The sequence below is a fragment of the Phytophthora sojae genome (genome assembly GCF_000149755.1).
Source record: "Phytophthora sojae unplaced genomic scaffold PHYSOscaffold_2, whole genome shotgun sequence".
NCBI classification, from domain to species: Eukaryota; Oomycota; class Peronosporomycetes; order Peronosporales; family Peronosporaceae; genus Phytophthora; species Phytophthora sojae.
In genome coordinates, this window is record NW_009258116.1 from 1,760,559 (window position 1) to 1,779,584 (window position 19,026).

General features: G+C 52.5%; 5 protein-coding genes across 5 annotated transcripts; 2 read left to right on the top strand and 3 right to left on the bottom strand.

Moving 5' to 3' along the window:
• Nucleotides 1–8,337: 8,337 nt before the first annotated feature.
• PHYSODRAFT_486910 (hypothetical protein) lies at nt 8,338–9,583 on the bottom strand (the record flags this gene model as incomplete). The annotated part of the gene is made up of 4 exons (XM_009520271.1): nt 8,338–8,949; nt 9,018–9,080; nt 9,151–9,388; nt 9,453–9,583. 4 exons carry the CDS (start codon nt 9,581–9,583, stop codon nt 8,338–8,340), a joined length of 1,044 nt encoding a protein of 347 aa, XP_009518566.1.
• A 275-nt stretch (nt 9,584–9,858) lies between these two features.
• On the top strand, nt 9,859–12,285 carry PHYSODRAFT_310709 (hypothetical protein; the record flags this gene model as incomplete). Its single annotated transcript, XM_009520272.1, has 1 exon — nt 9,859–12,285. The coding sequence occupies one exon, from the start codon at nt 9,859–9,861 to the stop codon at nt 12,283–12,285; it is 2,427 nt and encodes an 808-aa protein (XP_009518567.1).
• Nucleotides 12,286–14,772: 2,487 nt separating this feature from the next.
• On the top strand, nt 14,773–15,879 carry PHYSODRAFT_479044 (hypothetical protein; the record flags this gene model as incomplete). Its single annotated transcript, XM_009520273.1, has 2 exons — nt 14,773–14,955; nt 15,793–15,879. Coding segments are annotated over 2 exons (270 nt in total), but the record flags the coding sequence as incomplete, so codon positions are not given.
• Nucleotides 15,880–17,314: 1,435 nt separating this feature from the next.
• Nucleotides 17,315–17,524, bottom strand: PHYSODRAFT_466246 (hypothetical protein; the record flags this gene model as incomplete). Its single annotated transcript, XM_009520274.1, has 1 exon — nt 17,315–17,524. A coding segment is annotated over one exon (210 nt), but the record flags the coding sequence as incomplete, so codon positions are not given.
• Nucleotides 17,525–17,706: 182 nt separating this feature from the next.
• Nucleotides 17,707–18,399, bottom strand: PHYSODRAFT_295742 (hypothetical protein; the record flags this gene model as incomplete). Its single annotated transcript, XM_009520275.1, has 1 exon — nt 17,707–18,399. One exon carries the CDS (start codon nt 18,397–18,399, stop codon nt 17,707–17,709), a length of 693 nt encoding a protein of 230 aa, XP_009518570.1.
• Between the last annotated feature and the right edge of the window lie 627 nt (nt 18,400–19,026).

The window sequence follows — 19,026 nt, forward strand, 5'->3', positions numbered from 1 at the left end:
ACCGACTGCGGGGCATCCGGGCCGTGAGAAGACATACCTTCTTCTCACGCGAGACTTTTACTGGGCCCACCAGTACAAATGGGTGCGCAAGTACGTCCGTGCTTGCGAGGTTTGTCAACGTGTGAAGCCTGCGCCTTTCGTGCAGGCTCCCTTGCAGTCACTGCCAACTCCACGGGAGTGTTGGCAGTCCATGTCTTTGGACTTCGTGTTCGGTCTTCCCCCGGACAGTCAGGGGAACACGGGCGTTGTGGTCTTTATTGACCGCTTTAGCAAGATGGTACATCTTGCTGCGGTACCCGCTGAAGTGACTGCGAAACAGACGGCGCGTCTGTTCGTTGACATGGTGTTTAAACACCATGGCATGCCGAACGACATTGTGTCGGATCGAGACCCGCGCTTCACTGCACACCTTTGGCAAGAAGTGTTTACACTTCTTGGGAGTCAACTTTCGATGTCGACTGCGGACCATCCGCAGACGGACGGGCAGACCGAGCGCGTGAACCGCGTGCTCGTAGACGTGCTTAAGAGCTACGCTCACTCGTTCCAACACTGGAGCGAGTGCCTGCTGATGGCGGAGTTCGCCATCAACAACTCGGTGCATGCCTCGACCGGGCATACACCGTTCTACGTGAATGCCATCAGGCACCCACGCCTCCCGAGTCTACTCGGGCTGGTGGCTCCTTCCTTAAGTGGGGGAGGATCTACGACTGCAACGCAGCAGCCGCAGAATGCCGCTGACACTTGCACAGTGTCAGCCGCGACTACGCGCAACAACAAGAAGAAGCACGCGTCTGTGCAGGGCACAGACGCTGACAAGAGCAAGAAGAAGAAGAAGAACGGGTCTGTGCAGGCCACAGACACCGCGAAGACGAACGCAGAGGCCGGGCCTACTGCTAGAAACGAGCTGAACGAGTTCAGCTCGGACGCAATCAACTTCGTGCAGCGCAGACAAGCCGTCATTCGGTTTGTCCAAGACGCTATCGCAGCTTCTGTCGACCGACAGAAACTGAACGCAGCCAATGTTGGTAGGGGCAACACTAATGAATTCAAGAAGGGTTCATTGGTTTTGTTAGCAACTCAAAACCTGCCTAAACATGCCGTTTCCGACTTCGGGGCGAGCAAGCTCGCTCCGCGCTTCATCGGGCCGTTCACGGTGTTGGCACGGCATGGCAACGCCTACACGCTAGATATTCCATCTAGCATGCGCCTCCATCCGACCTTTTACGTCGGGCGGCTGAAGCCATACCGGCAGCACGAGCCACCTAGCTCGGCTGGCCCGAAGCGGAAGCCCCAGCGGGAGCGAACCTCTGCTCCAGCGCGTGAACGCGCTGGGTCAAGCGTGCGACGCGACCTCCCACGTCGACAGAGATGTCCGACGCGGTCTGCGAGGCCTCAGCAACTTGAGCTCTCAGGATCGCCATCTCCTGCTTCAGAGCGGCGAACTCACGGCTCTGAAGCTGCTCCACAGCAGCGACCCGCTCCTCGAGCGTCGGGCCAAGGTCAACCACAGGTTGATCATACCCGGGGCGTGTTCCCACCACCGCCGCCTCCGATCCGCGACGCCCGCGGCTCAACACGCTGGATTGTTGAGCGTATTGTGAACCATAGTATCCCGAAAACGAACCGGCATTCGGTTCGTTATAGTATTCGTTGGAGAGGGTTTCCGCCCCACCAAGATACATGGGATCCACGGGACGTCCTGCTGCAGGACGTTCCGGAAATGGTGAGGGCGTACGAAGCTCACCACGCACTGCCGACGCGAAGGTAGTGCGAGCGCTGTGGTCACCTACAGCGCCCGAGGTCCCACGATCGTCGCGTTCCTCACGTGCCAAGAACTTAGCACGGAGATCCTTGAGACTCGCAGGTACACGAATCGTCGTGTACCCGTTTAGGTCGCGGTCGCTCAAGCGCGCCGCACCCGAAAGACACAACGTGCACTGTTGGCCTTCGGGCAAAGCGCATGGAATACCAGCGTCCACAGAAGATCTGTGGAGCTGCTCCAACCTCCCGCGCGTCGAGAATGTCTCGAAGCGTTCACGGGCATGCTTAACCCGCTCGCGGTAAGCAGCCAGTTGCTTGTTGAAGTTCTCAACAAAAGCATTCCAACTTTGACAAAGTGCCTGCCACTCAGGCACTTTGCTGCGAGAAGAGGTCTTCTTGCTGGAGAAGTATCGGAGCTCGTGAAAAAGTCCGATATAGTAATCGCGCCTTTGATTCGTTAACGGATCAAAGTGCTGCTCCTCCGCCCCAGCATCACCGTGGATCCCGCTGCATACGTACAGCGGGATTTCATTTGGAGGCACGGTGTTGCCCACACGGTCTGCGATCTCTGACGCAGACGGCATCCACGGATCGCGCGCTGCCTGAGCAGCGCGCGGAGAACTTGAAGACGCCACCTCACGCGGGGAGCTTAAAGCCCCAGCAGCGGAGTGCGGAGTGTCGCTCTCGCCGCGCGAACGCTTCGAGCTTGAAGCGTCCGAATCGTCTCCTTCACGAGGGCGTCTCGACCCGGCATGCGGGTCGAGACTATTGCTGTCGATAGACTCCTTGCGCTTGTTGGAAGAGGTCTCGCCCTCTTCCATCTCTTCGTCGTCACTCCCATAGTTAACGGCGTCGTTGACTACAGAGGAACCTTCGAGGACAATCTCCGACTGAGTTGTCCCCGACGCGGCCTTTGCAGCGAGCGCATCGCGCTTTGCCTGCTGGCGCTCATGGTACTGAACAACAGAGAGGTTACCCTCTGTTGTGGCGGCGGTCTTCTTCTGCGGCGAGCTCATTGGGGAATGAGCTCGAGTTTTCTTTCTCCCAACGTGAAGAATTGACGAATGGTCAATTTCCTGATTGACGTGCCGTGACTCGGCGCGTCTAACCTTGAGGGGGGATGGTGTAACAGGGTTACACGCACAAGTGGCTACAGTCACTTGTAACTCTAACAGATACGACGTCTGTTAGAGGTTCGAAAGACTTTCTCGACCTTGGTGTAGACACACCAAAGGCTACATACATTTACGACCACCACGACGGGTGGTCCATAGAGACTTAGGATTCCTATTGGCTGAGAGCAGCATCTCTTAGCCAATGAGCGACATGCATAGCATTGGAATTCTGCCAACCAGCCGTTGGCAGATTCCTATCTTAGAATATTACATTTAGAGGAAGTCAGAAACATAAAACAAAAATAGCAGTTCTCATTTTAACCCAAAAACATTATTTGGATCGTTTATTTAGATTAATCTATACTCGGAGGCCCGAGTATAATTAACTCTAATTTAAACTAAGCTACGCTTCCTCACATACACGCGCACACGTGTAAGCTAAAGTAGTGAGCCAAAGTAGGCCCATTACAGATACGGCTTCGACTTCATCTTGGCCTTGTCCTCCTCGGTTTGGGGTTCGTCCACCTTGGTCAACTGCACACTTGGGTCGAGTGGAGTCAGACACGGCTTCGCATTCTCCTGGCTGAACTTCTTGATGATCGACGCGGTGTACGCCCGCTGGCAGATGCCCAGCGTCTTGGCCTCCATATTGTAGTCGATCTCGATGCCAAGGATGAATCGAGCGCGTCCGAGGTCCTTGATGCGAAACTTGTCCGTGATTCCTGCCTTCACTGAATCAATGATGGCCCGCTGGCGAGATGCAATCAGCATGTCATCGACGTAGAGACACACCACGCATCCGTCGTCGCCAGCACCTCTCGTGTAGACACACGGGTCGGCATCGGCAGCTTGAAATCCCATGCTCTTGAGATGCGCGTCGATCGTCCCGTTCCATACGCGAGACGCTTGCTTGAGTCCATACAAACTCTGCAGTAGCAGGCAGACGACGTCATCTTCACCTTGGGCTTCAGCCAAATCCAGCAGTTCTCGAAGTCCTTCAGGCAACACCATGTAGATCTCCTCTTCGAGGTTTCCATACAAAAACGCAGTGTCGATGTCACACTGGTCAATTTCCATTCCGTCGGCGCAGCACTTCGCAAGTTTCGCACGAATGGAGTTCAGGTACACCACTGGCGAGTAGGTCTCCTCGTAGTCGATTCCATGGCGCTGCGAGTACCCCTTGGCCACGAGACGAGCCTTGAACCGAACGACTCTACCCGTCTCATCGCGCTTCAACGCGAACACCCAGCGGCAGCCAATCGCGCGCTGGTGTTTGGGCTTGGACACCAACTTCCATGTTTTATTCGTCATCAGCGACTTGAGCTCACTTGCAATCGCTGCCTTCCATTGGGCACGATCCTCACTCGTAATCGCCTCTTGATATGACCTTGGCACCTCCTCCGTTGCAGCCATCAGCATCCCACCGTGGATAGTGAGTTGGTTCTCGTCCGACTTGGCGCGACCTCGGTTCACCTTCTGACGCTTCGTCCTGATCTCGGATGGCGCAACGACTTGCTTCTAGCGAGCTCCGGGCTCCTCAGGATCGTTGGTCTCTTCAATGTGATGAGCACGCGACCGAGTAATCATCGGATGGGTAGTGTACGGAACGATTGCTCCACCTGTCGTCACGTTATTCGGTGACATAGTCGGGCCGCCAACTTCAACTTCAGTCGAAACGTCGCGACCCGGCACCAGTGCAGGTACGCCGCCCGAGTTTAGTGCCGTTGGAGTCAAATCTTCATCGTCGTCAATCTCCAGGCGCGTCATCAGGTGATCGGGTTCCGTCGTCTCCATGAACTTCACAGTGCGCACGATTTGCACCTTTCCCGTCGCCACGTTGAGAACGCGGTATCCCTTCACACCATCCTCGTACCCCAGGAATCGACACTTGAACGCCTTCGCATCCAGCTTCCGACGCTTCTCGTCGGCGATGTGGGCGTAGCCAAGTGCGCCAAATACTTTCATGGTTTTGAGCTGAGGCTTGACTAGGTGCACGATCTCGTGGGGTGTCTTCACGGTCACCGAATTCGGGATCCGGTTCATGATCCACGCAGCCGTGTTGACAGATTCAGCCCACCACTTCTTGTCGATTTCCTCATAGTAGAGCATGCAGCGTGCCATCTCCACCAAACTTCTGTTCATGCGCTCAGCCAATCCATTCTGCTGAGGCGTGTACGGCACCGTCTTCTCATGCTTGATACCGCTGCGGCCGAGGTAGGCTTTGAACTCCTTGCCTGTGTACTCGCCGCCATTGTCCGAACGCAGGCGCTTGATCGTCTTGCCCGTTGCGTTCTCCATTGCTGCCTTGGAGATCTTGAACTTCGACAGCACCTCCGGTTTTGCCTTCATGAAGTACACCGTCACGTGTCTTGAGTAGTCATCGATGAAGGTCACTGCGTACGTGCAGCCTCCAGGTGTCTTGGTCTGCATCGGACCCATGACGTCCGTCTGCACCAAATCCAGCACACCGGCACTATTGACCAAGTTGTCAGGGTGACGTGGGAAGTCGTCAGCGCGCATCTTCCCCATGCAACATCTGGCGCACACGTTATCCATCGACACGTCGCCCGCGATGCGCGGTACCCCATCGGCCATGCTCAAAAGCTGTTCGTAGCGCTTGTACGGGATGTGGCCGAGACGGGCGTGCACGACGGCCGATGGCTCCTTACGAGATGTCGTCGCCGCACGACACACCTGGTCCCCCACTGTATTCAGCTTGTAGACGTTTCCACAGCGCTTGGCCTCCATCACCGTCACGCCGCCAAAGCGAAAGACACACTTGTCCTTGTTGAACTGTGATCCAGTAGAATAATACTGGATCGTACCCCAGATAGATTTAACTTTTTTCTTCATACAGTAGAAATTAGCTAAATACGAAGGTGCCTCACGCAGTAGAAACTGGTTAAGTGGCCCATTTCAGCAGCTTTGAAAGAAAGGTGTATCATTGCTCGCATAAGCACGTTTGCTAGAGCTACTCTCGTACTTTTACAATCGTTGACCACTCTCTTGCCGCATGGGATCTAGCTGGTGCACAATTCGAATGCGGGAATTTGCGGATCTCGAGATCCGTAAGTGTGAAATGAAGTATTATACTGGGAGGACAGCTTTAGCTGGCTGAACAGCCTAACCAATTTTATTTCAGCGGCCGGGATGCCCCCCCCCCCTTGGCAAATGTCGCCTGAGTCCATAGTCCACAGATTATGGCTACCATAACATCACAAGGTATGTACATTTCGTGGCTGGTTGTTCCCAGGATGTCGACTGTATCCGTAGTGTGTGCCACACACTGTAGTGAGCAGTTATTGAATTTATGAAATTTATTTAACTAGGATAGCTGTATTTTCTCTTGTAAGCTAAAATTTACTCAAAATCAATGAAATAACAACTGACGGATTCCTGTGTCTGTTCGCGCCAATGACTGTGGCTTCGTTTTGGCCCCGCTCTAAATTGACTAAACCCCATGAGTCCTTCTTGTGTAAATTTGTATAGCTGGAATGCATGACCGCGCCTTTAACTTTTTCTGCTTTTGCACGGCAACTTCGCCATTTTTTATAAGGCGCTACACCAGGGTTTGAAAACTTGCCACCAATTTTCATGTTACATTATTCTTGCCTACCCCACGTTTGCATACAAATGAAGACTACACTGTCCTCCCAGACCAAAGTTTTGCCTCTAGTGTTTAATGGAACGCTCCAGCTTAAGAGTACAGGTGTCACATTAGCTCTTGTGAGATTTGTTTTTACAAAGTAACGTTTATTTCAAGTGGGTTCACTATATTGAATGCTATCCTTCCGCGAGTGTTTTTTTAAATTTATTTCAGAGTTAAGGGGGCGATTGGAATCCCTGGTCTTGTTAATCCCATAGTTCATACCTGACCAGCTTGATTCATCGACATCTAGCAGTATAGGCAGGGTTTAATACAAATTGACAGTCCAACTGCAGTACAGTGGAGTGGAAGAAGACGCATACCCCGCCTAAGATGATTTTTAGTGAATGTTACCTGTGGCGGAAGGTTGTGTGAAATACCCCAAATAGCCACATTCGAGCGACCTGAGTCGAAATCTTGCATTAACCGATCAGAATGTAACGATAGAAAAATACGTTAGGGTGGTCTTGACGCTAAACATCAATCATGTTGCGTCTTTTGATGGACAGAGGACGAAGTCACTGCTTCGCTATTATGACTGTTCTCTCACTTTCCATTTCGCGTTCGACCATTAAACCAAGCACTGGCCACAACAGTCCTTCCCAGCCTGTACTAAGACTATCGCGAGCCTAACTCATCACGACATTTGACGACTTCGTGAGGCACTACGAGTGCCACGACAAGTCCATCATCAAGGCAACGGCCACCACGGACAGGGGCTCCTTCTTTCTACGCTCTTCACCCGCACGCAACGTGTTCGCCCCTGCTGCTTTGAACCACGTCGTCACTGACGACTTGATACTGTGGCGTGTTCTTCGCATCACGATTTGCGAACGCCATCATGCTATCCCACGTGCACTTCAACATCGAATTGATCGCTGTCCGACTGACGGTGTCGCTTAAGAAACAGCTTTTAAGGAAAGTCTTGCGTCGCTCAAAGGGGACTCCAACGCGCAACCTCTTTTCGTCGAATGTCGACAAAACGCTCTAGGCGGCGCTCGAGGTCAACGTCGAGTGAACCATCCCCATCCAGATCGTGGTTGTCGTCTTCATTCTGTACGACCTTATCGGTGTTGCTGCCTTTGCCGGGCTAGGAGTCATTGTCGACTCGATCGTAGCGGGCTCTATCATTGCCAATGTCTCCGGAGACAGGTTCGAAAAGTTCATCAAGCACATGGAGGTCTTCAAAGTCATTCAGATCACCAAGTTGAAAGCGTCGGAGAATAAATTCGCGGATAAATTCTCAAGTCGCGTGCGATAAATAGACTAGCTGCTGAGCGCTGCAAAAGTACACGGACTTCCTGATAGCAGAGAGCTCCGTCCTACACGACTTGTGGCGAATTTGTCCTCCCACGCTTTCAGCTGAATGACATAGAAAATATTTAGCAGTACAATGAAACCGAATATAATAAGATAATCCTAAATTTCAGAGTTTCTTCGGGCCGCAGGCACGCGATGCCGAACGAATTTCATGCTTAAGCTCTCAAGTTTTCAATTCGACGTACGCAGAATAGTTACCTAAGATTGACAAAGTCGTGCCTATGACCCCAAGAAGCTCTGGAACTTGGGGTTTCTAACATATTTCGTGTCATTGCTAGAAACACGCTGGGACTGTCTATCGGGGAAAAGCTGTTGTGCCTACTGTCGAGTCTGAAGCGACGGAGAACTAATGATGTTTCAAGCTGATAGCGTTGGTTAAGTCGGGTAGATCTTACCGTACGGACAGCTAATTCAAAATAACAGCCACATTAATGGATTTACTGACATAATATTATGCGATATATGACTATGCTAGCTCATCAGCTGAATTTGTTCTTACCTTTCGCCCAACGGGGCAACGGAATGTGCACGCTTTAGATCTGTTCGCAGTAGAGCCTGTTCGAGAACTGAATACGCTTCTCTCTGAATAAGTTGGGTTCCTTGCAACCGCTGGATCAAGGCCCGTTCTGCCTCCTCCATCTCTTGCACCTTTTTACGGTGCTCTCGGATCTGTCGCTCCTCTGCGATGGCCTTCTTCATTAACCGCAGAGCTGCTTCCTCGTCCACATGTTGGCGATCCAACAATTTCTTCTTCTTCAGTGCATCTTCTTGTCTTCGAATGGCCTGTCGCTTTGCTCGTGCCCGCTCCACTTGCAACAACTGCAATCGTTCACGCTCCGCCTTCAGCCGCTTGCTCTCAGTCTTCACCTGTTCAACGTCCTGATACTTCTTTGAGATTACTTGAATGGCAGCGTGCTTTTTCTTGATCACCGACTCCTTTTTGAGGCTGTGCTGCTTCTTTTGTGCCGTACGAGACTGCCGTTCGCGTTCGACTGCGTGTATTGACTTCTCTTCCTGGCGTTGCAAGCTAGCTAGACGCATTTCGAGGATTTCTTGAGCTCGATCTTTCGTCTGCGCGATCTTTTTCCATGCCTTCGACTCTTCGTGCTGGGATATACGAACAGGATCGTTAAAACCTGGGTCTCCAGCTCAAGTAACGCATCTTCAGATCTCACCTGCAGCAGTGATATTCGGTTCTGCAGTAACTTGAGGTCGCACTCAGCCTGCTTTCGTTTGGACTACACCAGATAAGGAAGTATCGTCAGTACTTCACATAGTGGCAGGATATCATAAGCGTTGGCGCTGTACCTCGAGCAACCGACTTCGAATGATGGGGATGCTAGCTGCGCTCTTGGCTCTCGACTTCTGGCCACCTGAGGACCCACCCTTTGCTTTATTCCCCGCGACAAGCTTGCCCCAAATCCCCAACACGGCCTCTTTTGGGATCGACTCCTCTCGAGTCTCAAGCAGCAAACGCACAAGCTGGTGTGCTCGCGCCTCTCTCGGCAGCCGCTCCAACTGCCGCACCAGCGCCTCCACACTCACTCTGTCGGCAATAAAACGTTTCCGTCAGTATCGTCGCTCCACCCAGCGGCGCTCACCCAACGTACTCGTCTCCCGGAGCCTCTTGCACTCGTTGAAGCACACCCGCGACGGACTGGAGGGCCCACGCCTCGGCGTCCTCGCCCTCGGGGGCCTGGAACCTCGCCGCCTGCCTCTGCTGGTCCTCCTCGTCGCTCATGCACTGCGCAATCTCCCTCGCTTCGGCGGCGTCCATGGTTCCCATCGCCCAAACGGCCTCAACGCACTCGCGCTCCCAATGTGTCACCAATGTAGCCATCTTCCCCGAAGGGGCTCATCCCCCCCAAAATAAGTCGCTTATGTGTGACACACAACACATATTCATTGGCTGAAAATCCAGCCAGCTCCCATTTCAGCCAATCCGCGCACCGCCAGCTTCCGGCCAGCCATTTAGCCGTTGGGCTCCGATCCGGGCAGTTGCCGTCATTGACCAGCATGGGCGCGCGCAAGGGAGGAGGCAAGAAGAAGGGCGCGCGCAAGCGCAAGGCCAACGTGTGGGACGACGCCGAGCCCAAGGCCAAGCGCGGCGCCGTCTCGAGCGAGAATGAGCCCAAGCCGCGCCGCGGCAGCTCCAAGGGCTCCATGATGGGCCAGTGGAAGACCAAGAAGATCGCGCAGCGCTCCAAGGAGCGCAAGTTCTTCGCCTCCGTGGACGATAAGAAGCGCTGGCAGCGCGAGCAGTTTCACGAGACGTGGGAGAAGACGGCCAACGCCATTTACAAGGACGGGAGTGGGGACGAGGAGGACGACGAAGAGGAAGGAGAAGACAATGATGCGATGGCCAGCGACAGCGACAGTGACAGTGACGGGGAGGACGCGCTGGGCGGCAAGAAGAAGAACTCGCTGTTTGACGAGTTCGTCAATGCGTTTAAGCCTGCGGAGGTTGAAGAAAATGAGGAGAAGGATGAGGAGGATGGAGAGAAGGAGGCGCAGGAGCAGGTTGACGAGGAGCAGCAGGTCGAAGAGCAGGTTGCGGCGATGGAGAAGGACGATGAAGTCGAGCTGGAAAACGAAGAGGAGGAGCAGGAGGACCCGTACCGTCGACGATACTTGCTGAGCTCCTTCACAGAGCAGGACGCTCGTAAATTCGACGCTCAGACTCGCAAGTTTGCGGAGGTGAAGCTGCCGGTGCTGGCGGAAGACGAGGCGTATGATGTGACGTACCGGACTGGAGTGGATGCGGAGGTTAGCGGCGTGGCTGGAGTCGTCACGACGCCAGAGCAAGCGCAGAGCAAGAAAGCGTATGTGCGCTCGAGGCTGTTCGCGGCCTGGAAGCAGCGCGGACTGGATGCAGAGACGGCGTTTCCCATGGGATCCGTGGAGCGCTCGCTGTCGCAGCAGCTGTCGGCGTACACGGACGTCTTCTTCGCTGGCCAGACGTACGAGAACACGGCGACGCTGCGCCAGGTGAGCGCGATGCACGTGCTGAACCACGTGCTCAAGGCGCGCGACACCGTTACGCGCAACAATGAACGTATCAAGAAGCGCGACGCTGGCAAGGAGGATGATGACGAGGAGAAGGAGTACCGCGACCAAGGTTTCTGTCGCGCGAGCGTGCTTGTGTTGCTTCCCCTGCGCAGCGCCGCTATGGCCTTCGTGAAGCAGCTGCTGGAGCTGCTGCCTGCGACTGTGGACACGTTCCACAACAAGGACCGGTTCTTTGGTGAGTTTGGCAGCGCAAAGGACGAAGACGACGACGAGGACGAACCGTCCAAGGATGATGGCAAGAAGGAGTGGCAGCGCGTGTTCGACGAGGGCAACAACGACGATTGCTTCCAGTTGGGTCTGTCCTTCTCCCGCAAGGCAGTGCGATTCTACAGCGAGTATCACCACGCGGACATTATCATCGCCTCGCCTCTAGGACTGCGCCAGCAGCTCGGTGACGAAGTCGCGTTGCTGGACGAAGCCGAAGCCAGTGACGACGTGAAGCTGTCGAGCAACTTTCTGTCGACTATCGAGGTGTGCATTGTAGACTCGGCCAGCCTCATGGCCATGCAGAACCTGGAGCACTTGCGCACGGTGCTGCGTGCTACGAACTTGCAGCCCAAGGAAGCTCCTCACGCAGACTTTGCTCGCGTGCGCGAGTGGAACTTGGCCTTCCTGGCTTCGTACTTCCGACAGACGGTCGTGTTTGCGCATGGCGTGGAGCCCGCGCTCAATGCGCTTGTGAACAAGACGTGCAGGAACATTTCTGGAGTTGTCAAGTATGTTCGCCGCTACGACGCTGCCGATGGCTCGGCCTCGATCTCTCGCGTGGTGCCGCAGGTGAAGCAGATCTTCCAGCGCGTGGACCTGGACCACTCTGGACGCCTCACAGCCAAGGACGAGGTGGAGCTGCGTTTCGCCTACTTCAAGAAGCACGTGTTCGAGCCGCTGCTGGATCACCCTCGCAAGCACGTCCTTATCTTCATCCCGTCCTACTTCGACTACGTGCGCGTGCGCAACCTGTTCAACGACACAATGAACAAGAAGCTGATCCGCAGTGTGCAGTGCTGCGAGTACACGACGAGCAAGCAGGTGTCTCGAGCGCGTACGACCTTCTTCCACGGCCACTGCCACGTGATGCTGTACACGGAGCGCTTCCACTTCTACCACCAGTACCAGATCCGCGGCGTGCACCAGCTCATCTGGTACGGCCTGCCCGTGATGGGGGACTTCTACGCCGAGATGATGAACATGCTGCCGAGCAGTGACACGACAGGACACAACGACGACGGATTCGCGGATAGCACGGACGGCAAGTCTTCGATCGCGTTGTTCACGCGTCTGGACCTGCTGCGAATGCAGCGAATCGTGGGCAACAAGCGCGCAGAGCGGATGTGCCAGCCCAAGGCGGCCAAGCCCACGTTCCTCTTCTGCTAAGCTTAGAATTTTGATAACCAGAGCAATGTACACAGAGTAATCCATCAGTTTATTGATGATACTACCATTTATCCACTATTACCTCATTCCACATCGATCAGTCACAGCAGAGCGATCGCAGCACCGCTGAGACTTTGCTCTTCTTGCCCATTCTGACAACGCTTAGGGGGCCTGGTCAATACTGGAGAACTATGTTTTCGCGACAATTATTTTAATGGCGTCGATGTCCAGTCCCCGAGGTCTTGAGAAGAGCACTGTGCTTTACGTACGCATGGTTATAAACGAAAAATATTGAGGAAAAAATATTTTTGTACATCGCTCCTATACTTCGACGAGAAAACCAAGCTACGGCAAAAAAAAAAACGAGCCCCGCTGGTTCAGAGATTCCTTTACTTAACCCTTCTAGCCCCAGACCTTATTCTTTAATGTGCTTCTGATGAACTTAACCTTTCCGCCGTCGTTTCACACGCGGTATTGAGGCTAGGAGGATCGAGGCTCCGATACGCCCGGGATACGGCCCAAAGTATTCGCGGAATTCGTCGTGCGAAACAATGCCACACCGCGGTGGGAGGTCGAACTCGTTGGTCAACTTCGCCGACGTAGTCAGCAGAAAGATATCCAAGGCGCCCGCAGCTTTTGCTCGCTCTTCATGGCGCACTACTTTGCTGGTATCCAACAGGTTCGCAAGCCTGCAGTGGATCACCTCGTAGCGGCGTGTTTCCTGTGCGCCTTCCGCAAACTGAGTTAGCATGAAAATATCGCCGCCTGCAGGTGCACCTGGTCTCTCGAAAGCTTTGTTTACCTTGGTACGATCCGACCGTGGCACCAGGATTTCATCGCCGTTTAACGTCGGAGTTACCAAATACGTGCACCGCTGTCGGAAGACCATCTGCACTTGATGGAAAGGATTCTTGATCACGTCGTGACGAGGCCATCCACGCACAGCAGCGCCGTCATATCCTGTAGCTTGTCGATTTTCTCCAGCTTCGCCAATGAGACTAGCACCTCGATGAAAAAAGATGGTTTTCGAGTCATTGTAAATATCTTGAGTTTGTTTCATTACTACTTTCAAGTAAGGCGCAGAAGTTGTCAACATCGTGGTGGCTTAGCTGTATATCTTGTAAGAGCAGGCACACAACCTTTGTGAGCTTTCGAAACGCTTTCCGAAAAGACCGTTTTCTGGCATTGAATAAGCCAACAACAAACAACATCAAAATTGCGAAACCTGTGCGATCGCGGAACTCGCACGGCATAGTTTCGCACAAGAAAGGCTTATAAGATTGTTTTTCTGAAACGACAAAGATCGATTTTGGCATCTGTCTTGCAACTGTGATGCCACGGTCCAAAAACTCCTGCGCGGCTGCTTGAACGCACCGTAAATCAAGTCGTCTTCTCTTGCTTGATCGTAGACGCGACCGTATTCTTTGAGTACGCTGCCTCAGCGTGCTTCGCCATGATCGCGTGCTCACGAATCCTCGCAGCCAGAGTTTCAGCACACGTGACGCCTCTGCCGCCAGCCATCTCGCGTGTTCCGCGTTCCCACACAGCACGGATCAGTGCATCCTTGCTGATAGGAGTCCCAGCAGCAATCGCGGGGGCTCTACAGTTCGCGAGAGCTTCACGGCATGAAGGGTATGCCACGGGAGCGAGCGCGGGATACGAGCTGGAGTACATTTTGGGCTCGTGCCGAAGCAAGAAAATCGAAACTGAATGACTACCCATTAAAATGAGGAAACGCTAAGAACTTTCCTTAAATGAAGAGATATTCCTGCTCGGACATACCTGGAGTGCAAGATTTTGTAGGATTCCGCCCCTGGAGTGATCCCATTTTTCTGTTATCAGCATTGGTGCAGCTTACGCTGTAAGCGCAGACCTAATAATTAGTTTCTGATGATTGTATCCGCCAAGTATATTCACTAGAATTACCATCATGCAGTTAACTCGCTTGTGAATGTTTTGCAGAATACGAGAGCCAAACACCGTAGAAGACTGCAGGTTACCCATTTTACTTTGCTTTCCTATTTCTTCTGGCGAAGTTCTACTGTAGAACGCGCGTTCAAAATGCCTCGAACACCATCCTTTTCAAAGCTTTTTCGAGCCGCTGAACAGCAGAAGCCAGTTTATCCAGTCGTAAGGTTGTGTACCCTCTTGAGATTGTATCTACGACGTGCGCCATTGCATTTGTGAGTGTGATACATGTAGGCTCGCGATTAGTACGCGAGTACTTCCTCAAATCACTACAAGACGACCGTAGTTTACTACACAAACCTATCACCCCATCCAGTGGCGTGGTCTCGTGGCTTTCTACCATACCATCAACTTGAAGTACCTTGAGGAAAATGAGCCAGGCGATTAGTATTTGCAAGGCTACCGTTTATCCGGTCCTACCCGGCGCTTTCGCAAGTTACTCGTCGGGCGCTGCTGGGCTTGACCACTTTCAATTTTACCAAGATCCAACCAAGTCACCCACTCGTTCGAATCGAAGTCGTGAAGCTTGCCGCTATTGCCGTTCTCGCCTCTCTCCTGATCGTCGGATGCTTCGCCGGCGAAGATGGTAGCTGCGACAAGATGCTTTGCACCGGGGAAAGTCATTCCGTCTGCGGAAGCAATGGTGTCACCTACACTCCACGACAAAAAGATATGGACACCACCAAAAGTGGCTGTAACTTCGTCAATTTTTATCGTTTTAAGGTGCGGTTTGGACTAGAGTTGCAGAACACGCTGATAAAGATCTGCACGTTGCTAACACGCGCGCTTTTGCGCTTCTTCAGTGGTTCTGCCCAGGTGACAAAACTTATGGACAGCTAATCCCCATACAAAATCCTATACTAACCAAAACCCCTTACAAATGATACGACTTGGACTTTGTAGGGGGCGACAAAGGAACCCATGATTTCTCCACTCTACCTTAGGACTGAGCCATATATCATCGACCAACAGTTTAGAATGGAGAAGACAATCGTATATCCAAGAGGTAGCAGCATACAGAGCTACAAATTGGCACTAACTAGGATGCAACTGAACGTGCCTCGCAAATCATTAGATAATACATGGTAGCCACCACTCGAAATTTCAGTCGCTTACTACTTGCTCCGTTTTGTGCGATGGTCGATGTATTTATTACAGGTTACTAAACACACCTTCTAGTACACGATAATGCCATCAGATCTTTGTCTAACGTCGCGAGTATCGCCGTGAGGCTGGTTCCTTTGTCGCCCCATACAAAGTCCAAGCCGTATCATTTGTAAGGGTTTTTGGTTAGTATAGGATTTTGTATAGGGATTAGCTGTCCATAAGTTTTGTCACCTGGGCAGAACCAGTGATTTGTATCTGAGCTACCTGAAGAAGCGCAAAAGCGCGCGTGTTAGCAACGTGCAGATCTTTATCAGCGTGTTCTGCAACTCTAGTCCAAACCGCACCTTAAAACGATAAAAATTGACGAAGTTACAGCCACTTTTGGTGGTGTCCATATCTTTTTGTCGTGGAGTGTATAACAGTCCGTGCCAGTTCCACAACGACAACTGCGATAACGGCCAGACGTGGAGAGTGCTGCACAAGGGCATGTGCCGAAGGGACGAGGGCGGCAGCAAGTAACGCGTAATAGCGTTTGACTTTTTAACTCTTTTTGGGGATCTTTCCACAGAGTTAATAGAGGCAAATGACATCTTTGCAAGGTAATGAATTGAATGGAATTGGTTGTCAGACGTTTCCCCTTCCACGTTCAGGGTTTATTTACAAATCATAATTCGGTACTACTTAGTAGGAGGTTGCACTGAAGTTTCATTTCATTTTCAACCACAACACACTAGCTACACCTAACACTATTGTACTATTCGGCTATGTGTTGTAGCTATCAGCCTCGAAACCTGGTAGCAATTTCTTTAACACCACTGTTGCTCCAACTCGGAGTCAGAGCGAGGTTCATAAGGGAAACCTTTCTGCCAGTTTGAGGAGCCGCGGGGCGAATAATTTGGAAGTGTGGCGAATACTTTCTCATGCTTCGAACGTGTTAGTCAATTTTGAAAATCGTCAGCACTTGTGATCTGCAAGATGGCCCGAATCATTTTAGTAGCATCAAACGCAAAGCTCACTTGAGCTACTTCTCCAACACTGCCAAATACATCGTCTACCTCAGCGACGTTTAAACAAAGCTGCAACACTGCCACCGCCATTTGAAGATCACCTCGCGTCTAAAGACGCATACCACAGACGTTATTCTCATACTTTCCAACTCAATCTTCGTCGAGAGCGTCAAAACTCACCATTAATCTTATTCGTGGGTGGGAGGGCCATCTCACAAGAAGAGCTCCTTTACCGTTGTCACCTCGCCTCCCTGCTTCGTTTCTTCTGCATCAGCCTGAGCTTGTTATTGGTCTGGGGTTGTGCCTCGCTTCATGAAATCCTCCCGCACACCGTCGAGTATCTTGCCGCTCTTTTCTTTCCTTTTCGAAGACACAGCATTTTCAGTGAGTTGACGGTCGATGTTCTTCGTACCTTTCCTTCTCGTCCAGCTGCAGGTTCTCAACAAGAGAACAATAGTCTTGACTGGACTCACAAATGGCTGCCAAATGGAAGCAAGGGAAGCTTGTGCTTACCTTTTCTCACTATATGAGTGCATCGCTCGGGATAGCGCCTGTATCTTCGATGTCATCTTCCCCTGACCTTGCTTTGGTAGGCTGCTGCTTCTTGTGACGAATTGGCCCACATCCTCGTGTAACTTTTGAAAGTGTCCATCCTCAGCCCAAATTGATGCCTCAACGTATAAAGCACACATTGCAAAATTCCGCGCTTACATTATGTGCCGTATTTATCCTTTCAAGGCCGTAGAATACACCGAGGTGACGGGCTGCTAGAAACCTATGAGTGATCGCAACAGCAAACAACTACAACGATTAGTTTTCGACAGACCATTTCTCGAAAGCCACGTTGAGTACCACAGATGCTCCGAGCCCAAACTCAGCACTCGCGGCCATCATCGCTGGATCCCAGTCACTGAATCGGCATGACGGCAGGTGCCACCGCTTTCGGATCTCACCATAGCAGCCAGAACTTCGTGGCGCGTCACCATCTCGCGTTGAGCTTCAACCTCTCGCAGCTGACGCTCCAGGATCGCGCTGAACAGCGCGTCGTCGTTGACTGGCGTCCCGGCGTAAACCGTAGGAGCGACCGCACGCAGCAATCGTTCGCGAGCGGTAGCGTCAGCAACCGGAGTCAGCGCGAGGTACGTCTTGGAATACATGGCGGGTGCCATGGTTACTGGCGACTAAGAGAGAATGGAAAGCCAAAGCAAGCCACACTAGTCCGGGACACGACGAAAAAGAACAACGAAGTAGAAATTTCAATACTGTCGCGTATCTCCCCTGGCCTATGATACTCTATGAGATCTATCATATTTTTTTTAATTCAGTGCGAACCATTCCCTTAGAAGGCCACGAATGCTTGGAGCATTGTTGCCAGCGCGGCAATTGCAATAGGAGCGACGTGTGGGTCTGTCGAGGCCCCCGATGGATTGAACGAAGTGGTTGTTGTGGTGGTCGTCGTACCTGTTGTCGTTGTCGTACCCGTCGTACCGGTTGTCGTTGTTGTCCCGGTAGTTGCCGGACTGCGAACGTAAAACCTCGTATTGCCTCCAACGCAGTAGTTATTGTTGATCATGGAGCTCGAGTACGTGGCTTCTGTCGCGTCGTTCATATCGCTGCAGAGGTTGTCGGTGGCGAACTCCACTGTGATGGAATTGTCGGAATTGAGCTCGACTTCGACGCCGACCATGCCAGGGAATGGAGGCATCGGGTGGCAATCGTCGTTGCCCAGTGGCCAGACCCAAGCGCCGATCATCGTCCCACAAGACGACCCCAACGCGTATAGGGACGCGATCAGGTATGGCGTGTTGCCAAATAGAGCGTCTAAGCTGGTCGGGGAGAACTCCGAACAACTGACGAAGTAGCTGCTGTGGCCATCACTGGTGCACTGCCCCAGAACGTAGTTGCCGCAGTAGCTGGTTCCGTCGAATACGATCGACGTGGGGGTGCCTGTACACCCAATGTTCTCGAAGACTTGAATGGTAGGGCCTGGTGTTGCCTCAGCTTGATACACCCACGCTGCAATGAGGGCCATGATGGAAGCAATCTGCGACGGCCGAGGGATTTTCATCTTCGTCGGTGTTGAGCGTTAAATGCTAGGTTCTCGGCTACTCGGACAATGGGTGGATGGAACTGGTCGCAAGGCCAACTGGAAGGAAGGTGCAAGGTCAGAAGGTGAACGCGTGTTCTGTTGCAACTGGATGCTGCTCTGGTCCATGAAAATAGGACTCGTTTCGTGCCACCCCATCATTCCTATTCCAGTAGGATAATACCAAGACTGAACCCAAGAGTGCTCCCAGCTGGCTCTGCAAACACCGGAACGGACGCCGGAGACAAGAATTTTGGCGCGAACATGATCTCCAAGTTGAAGCATATCATGGACAACGAGAAAGCCAAGAAAGCCGGATCCTCGAGGAAGTGAGGGGTTTTTCTCTACCATAATGGACAACTCGAGCTTGCGATGAATAGCTCTGGTTCGACATACCAAATCTATTTGACAGAATAACCAATTTAACAGAGCTTGAACTAAATTACTTCTTTCTTCTTCCAACCTTCCTCGGCTGCCGGGATTGCCAGCTAACTGTACAGACGGACAAAGATCGGATCAAGAGCCTCTGGACCAGAGCCCACTGCGAGGCGGTGTTGTGTGCGTTTTCATCGC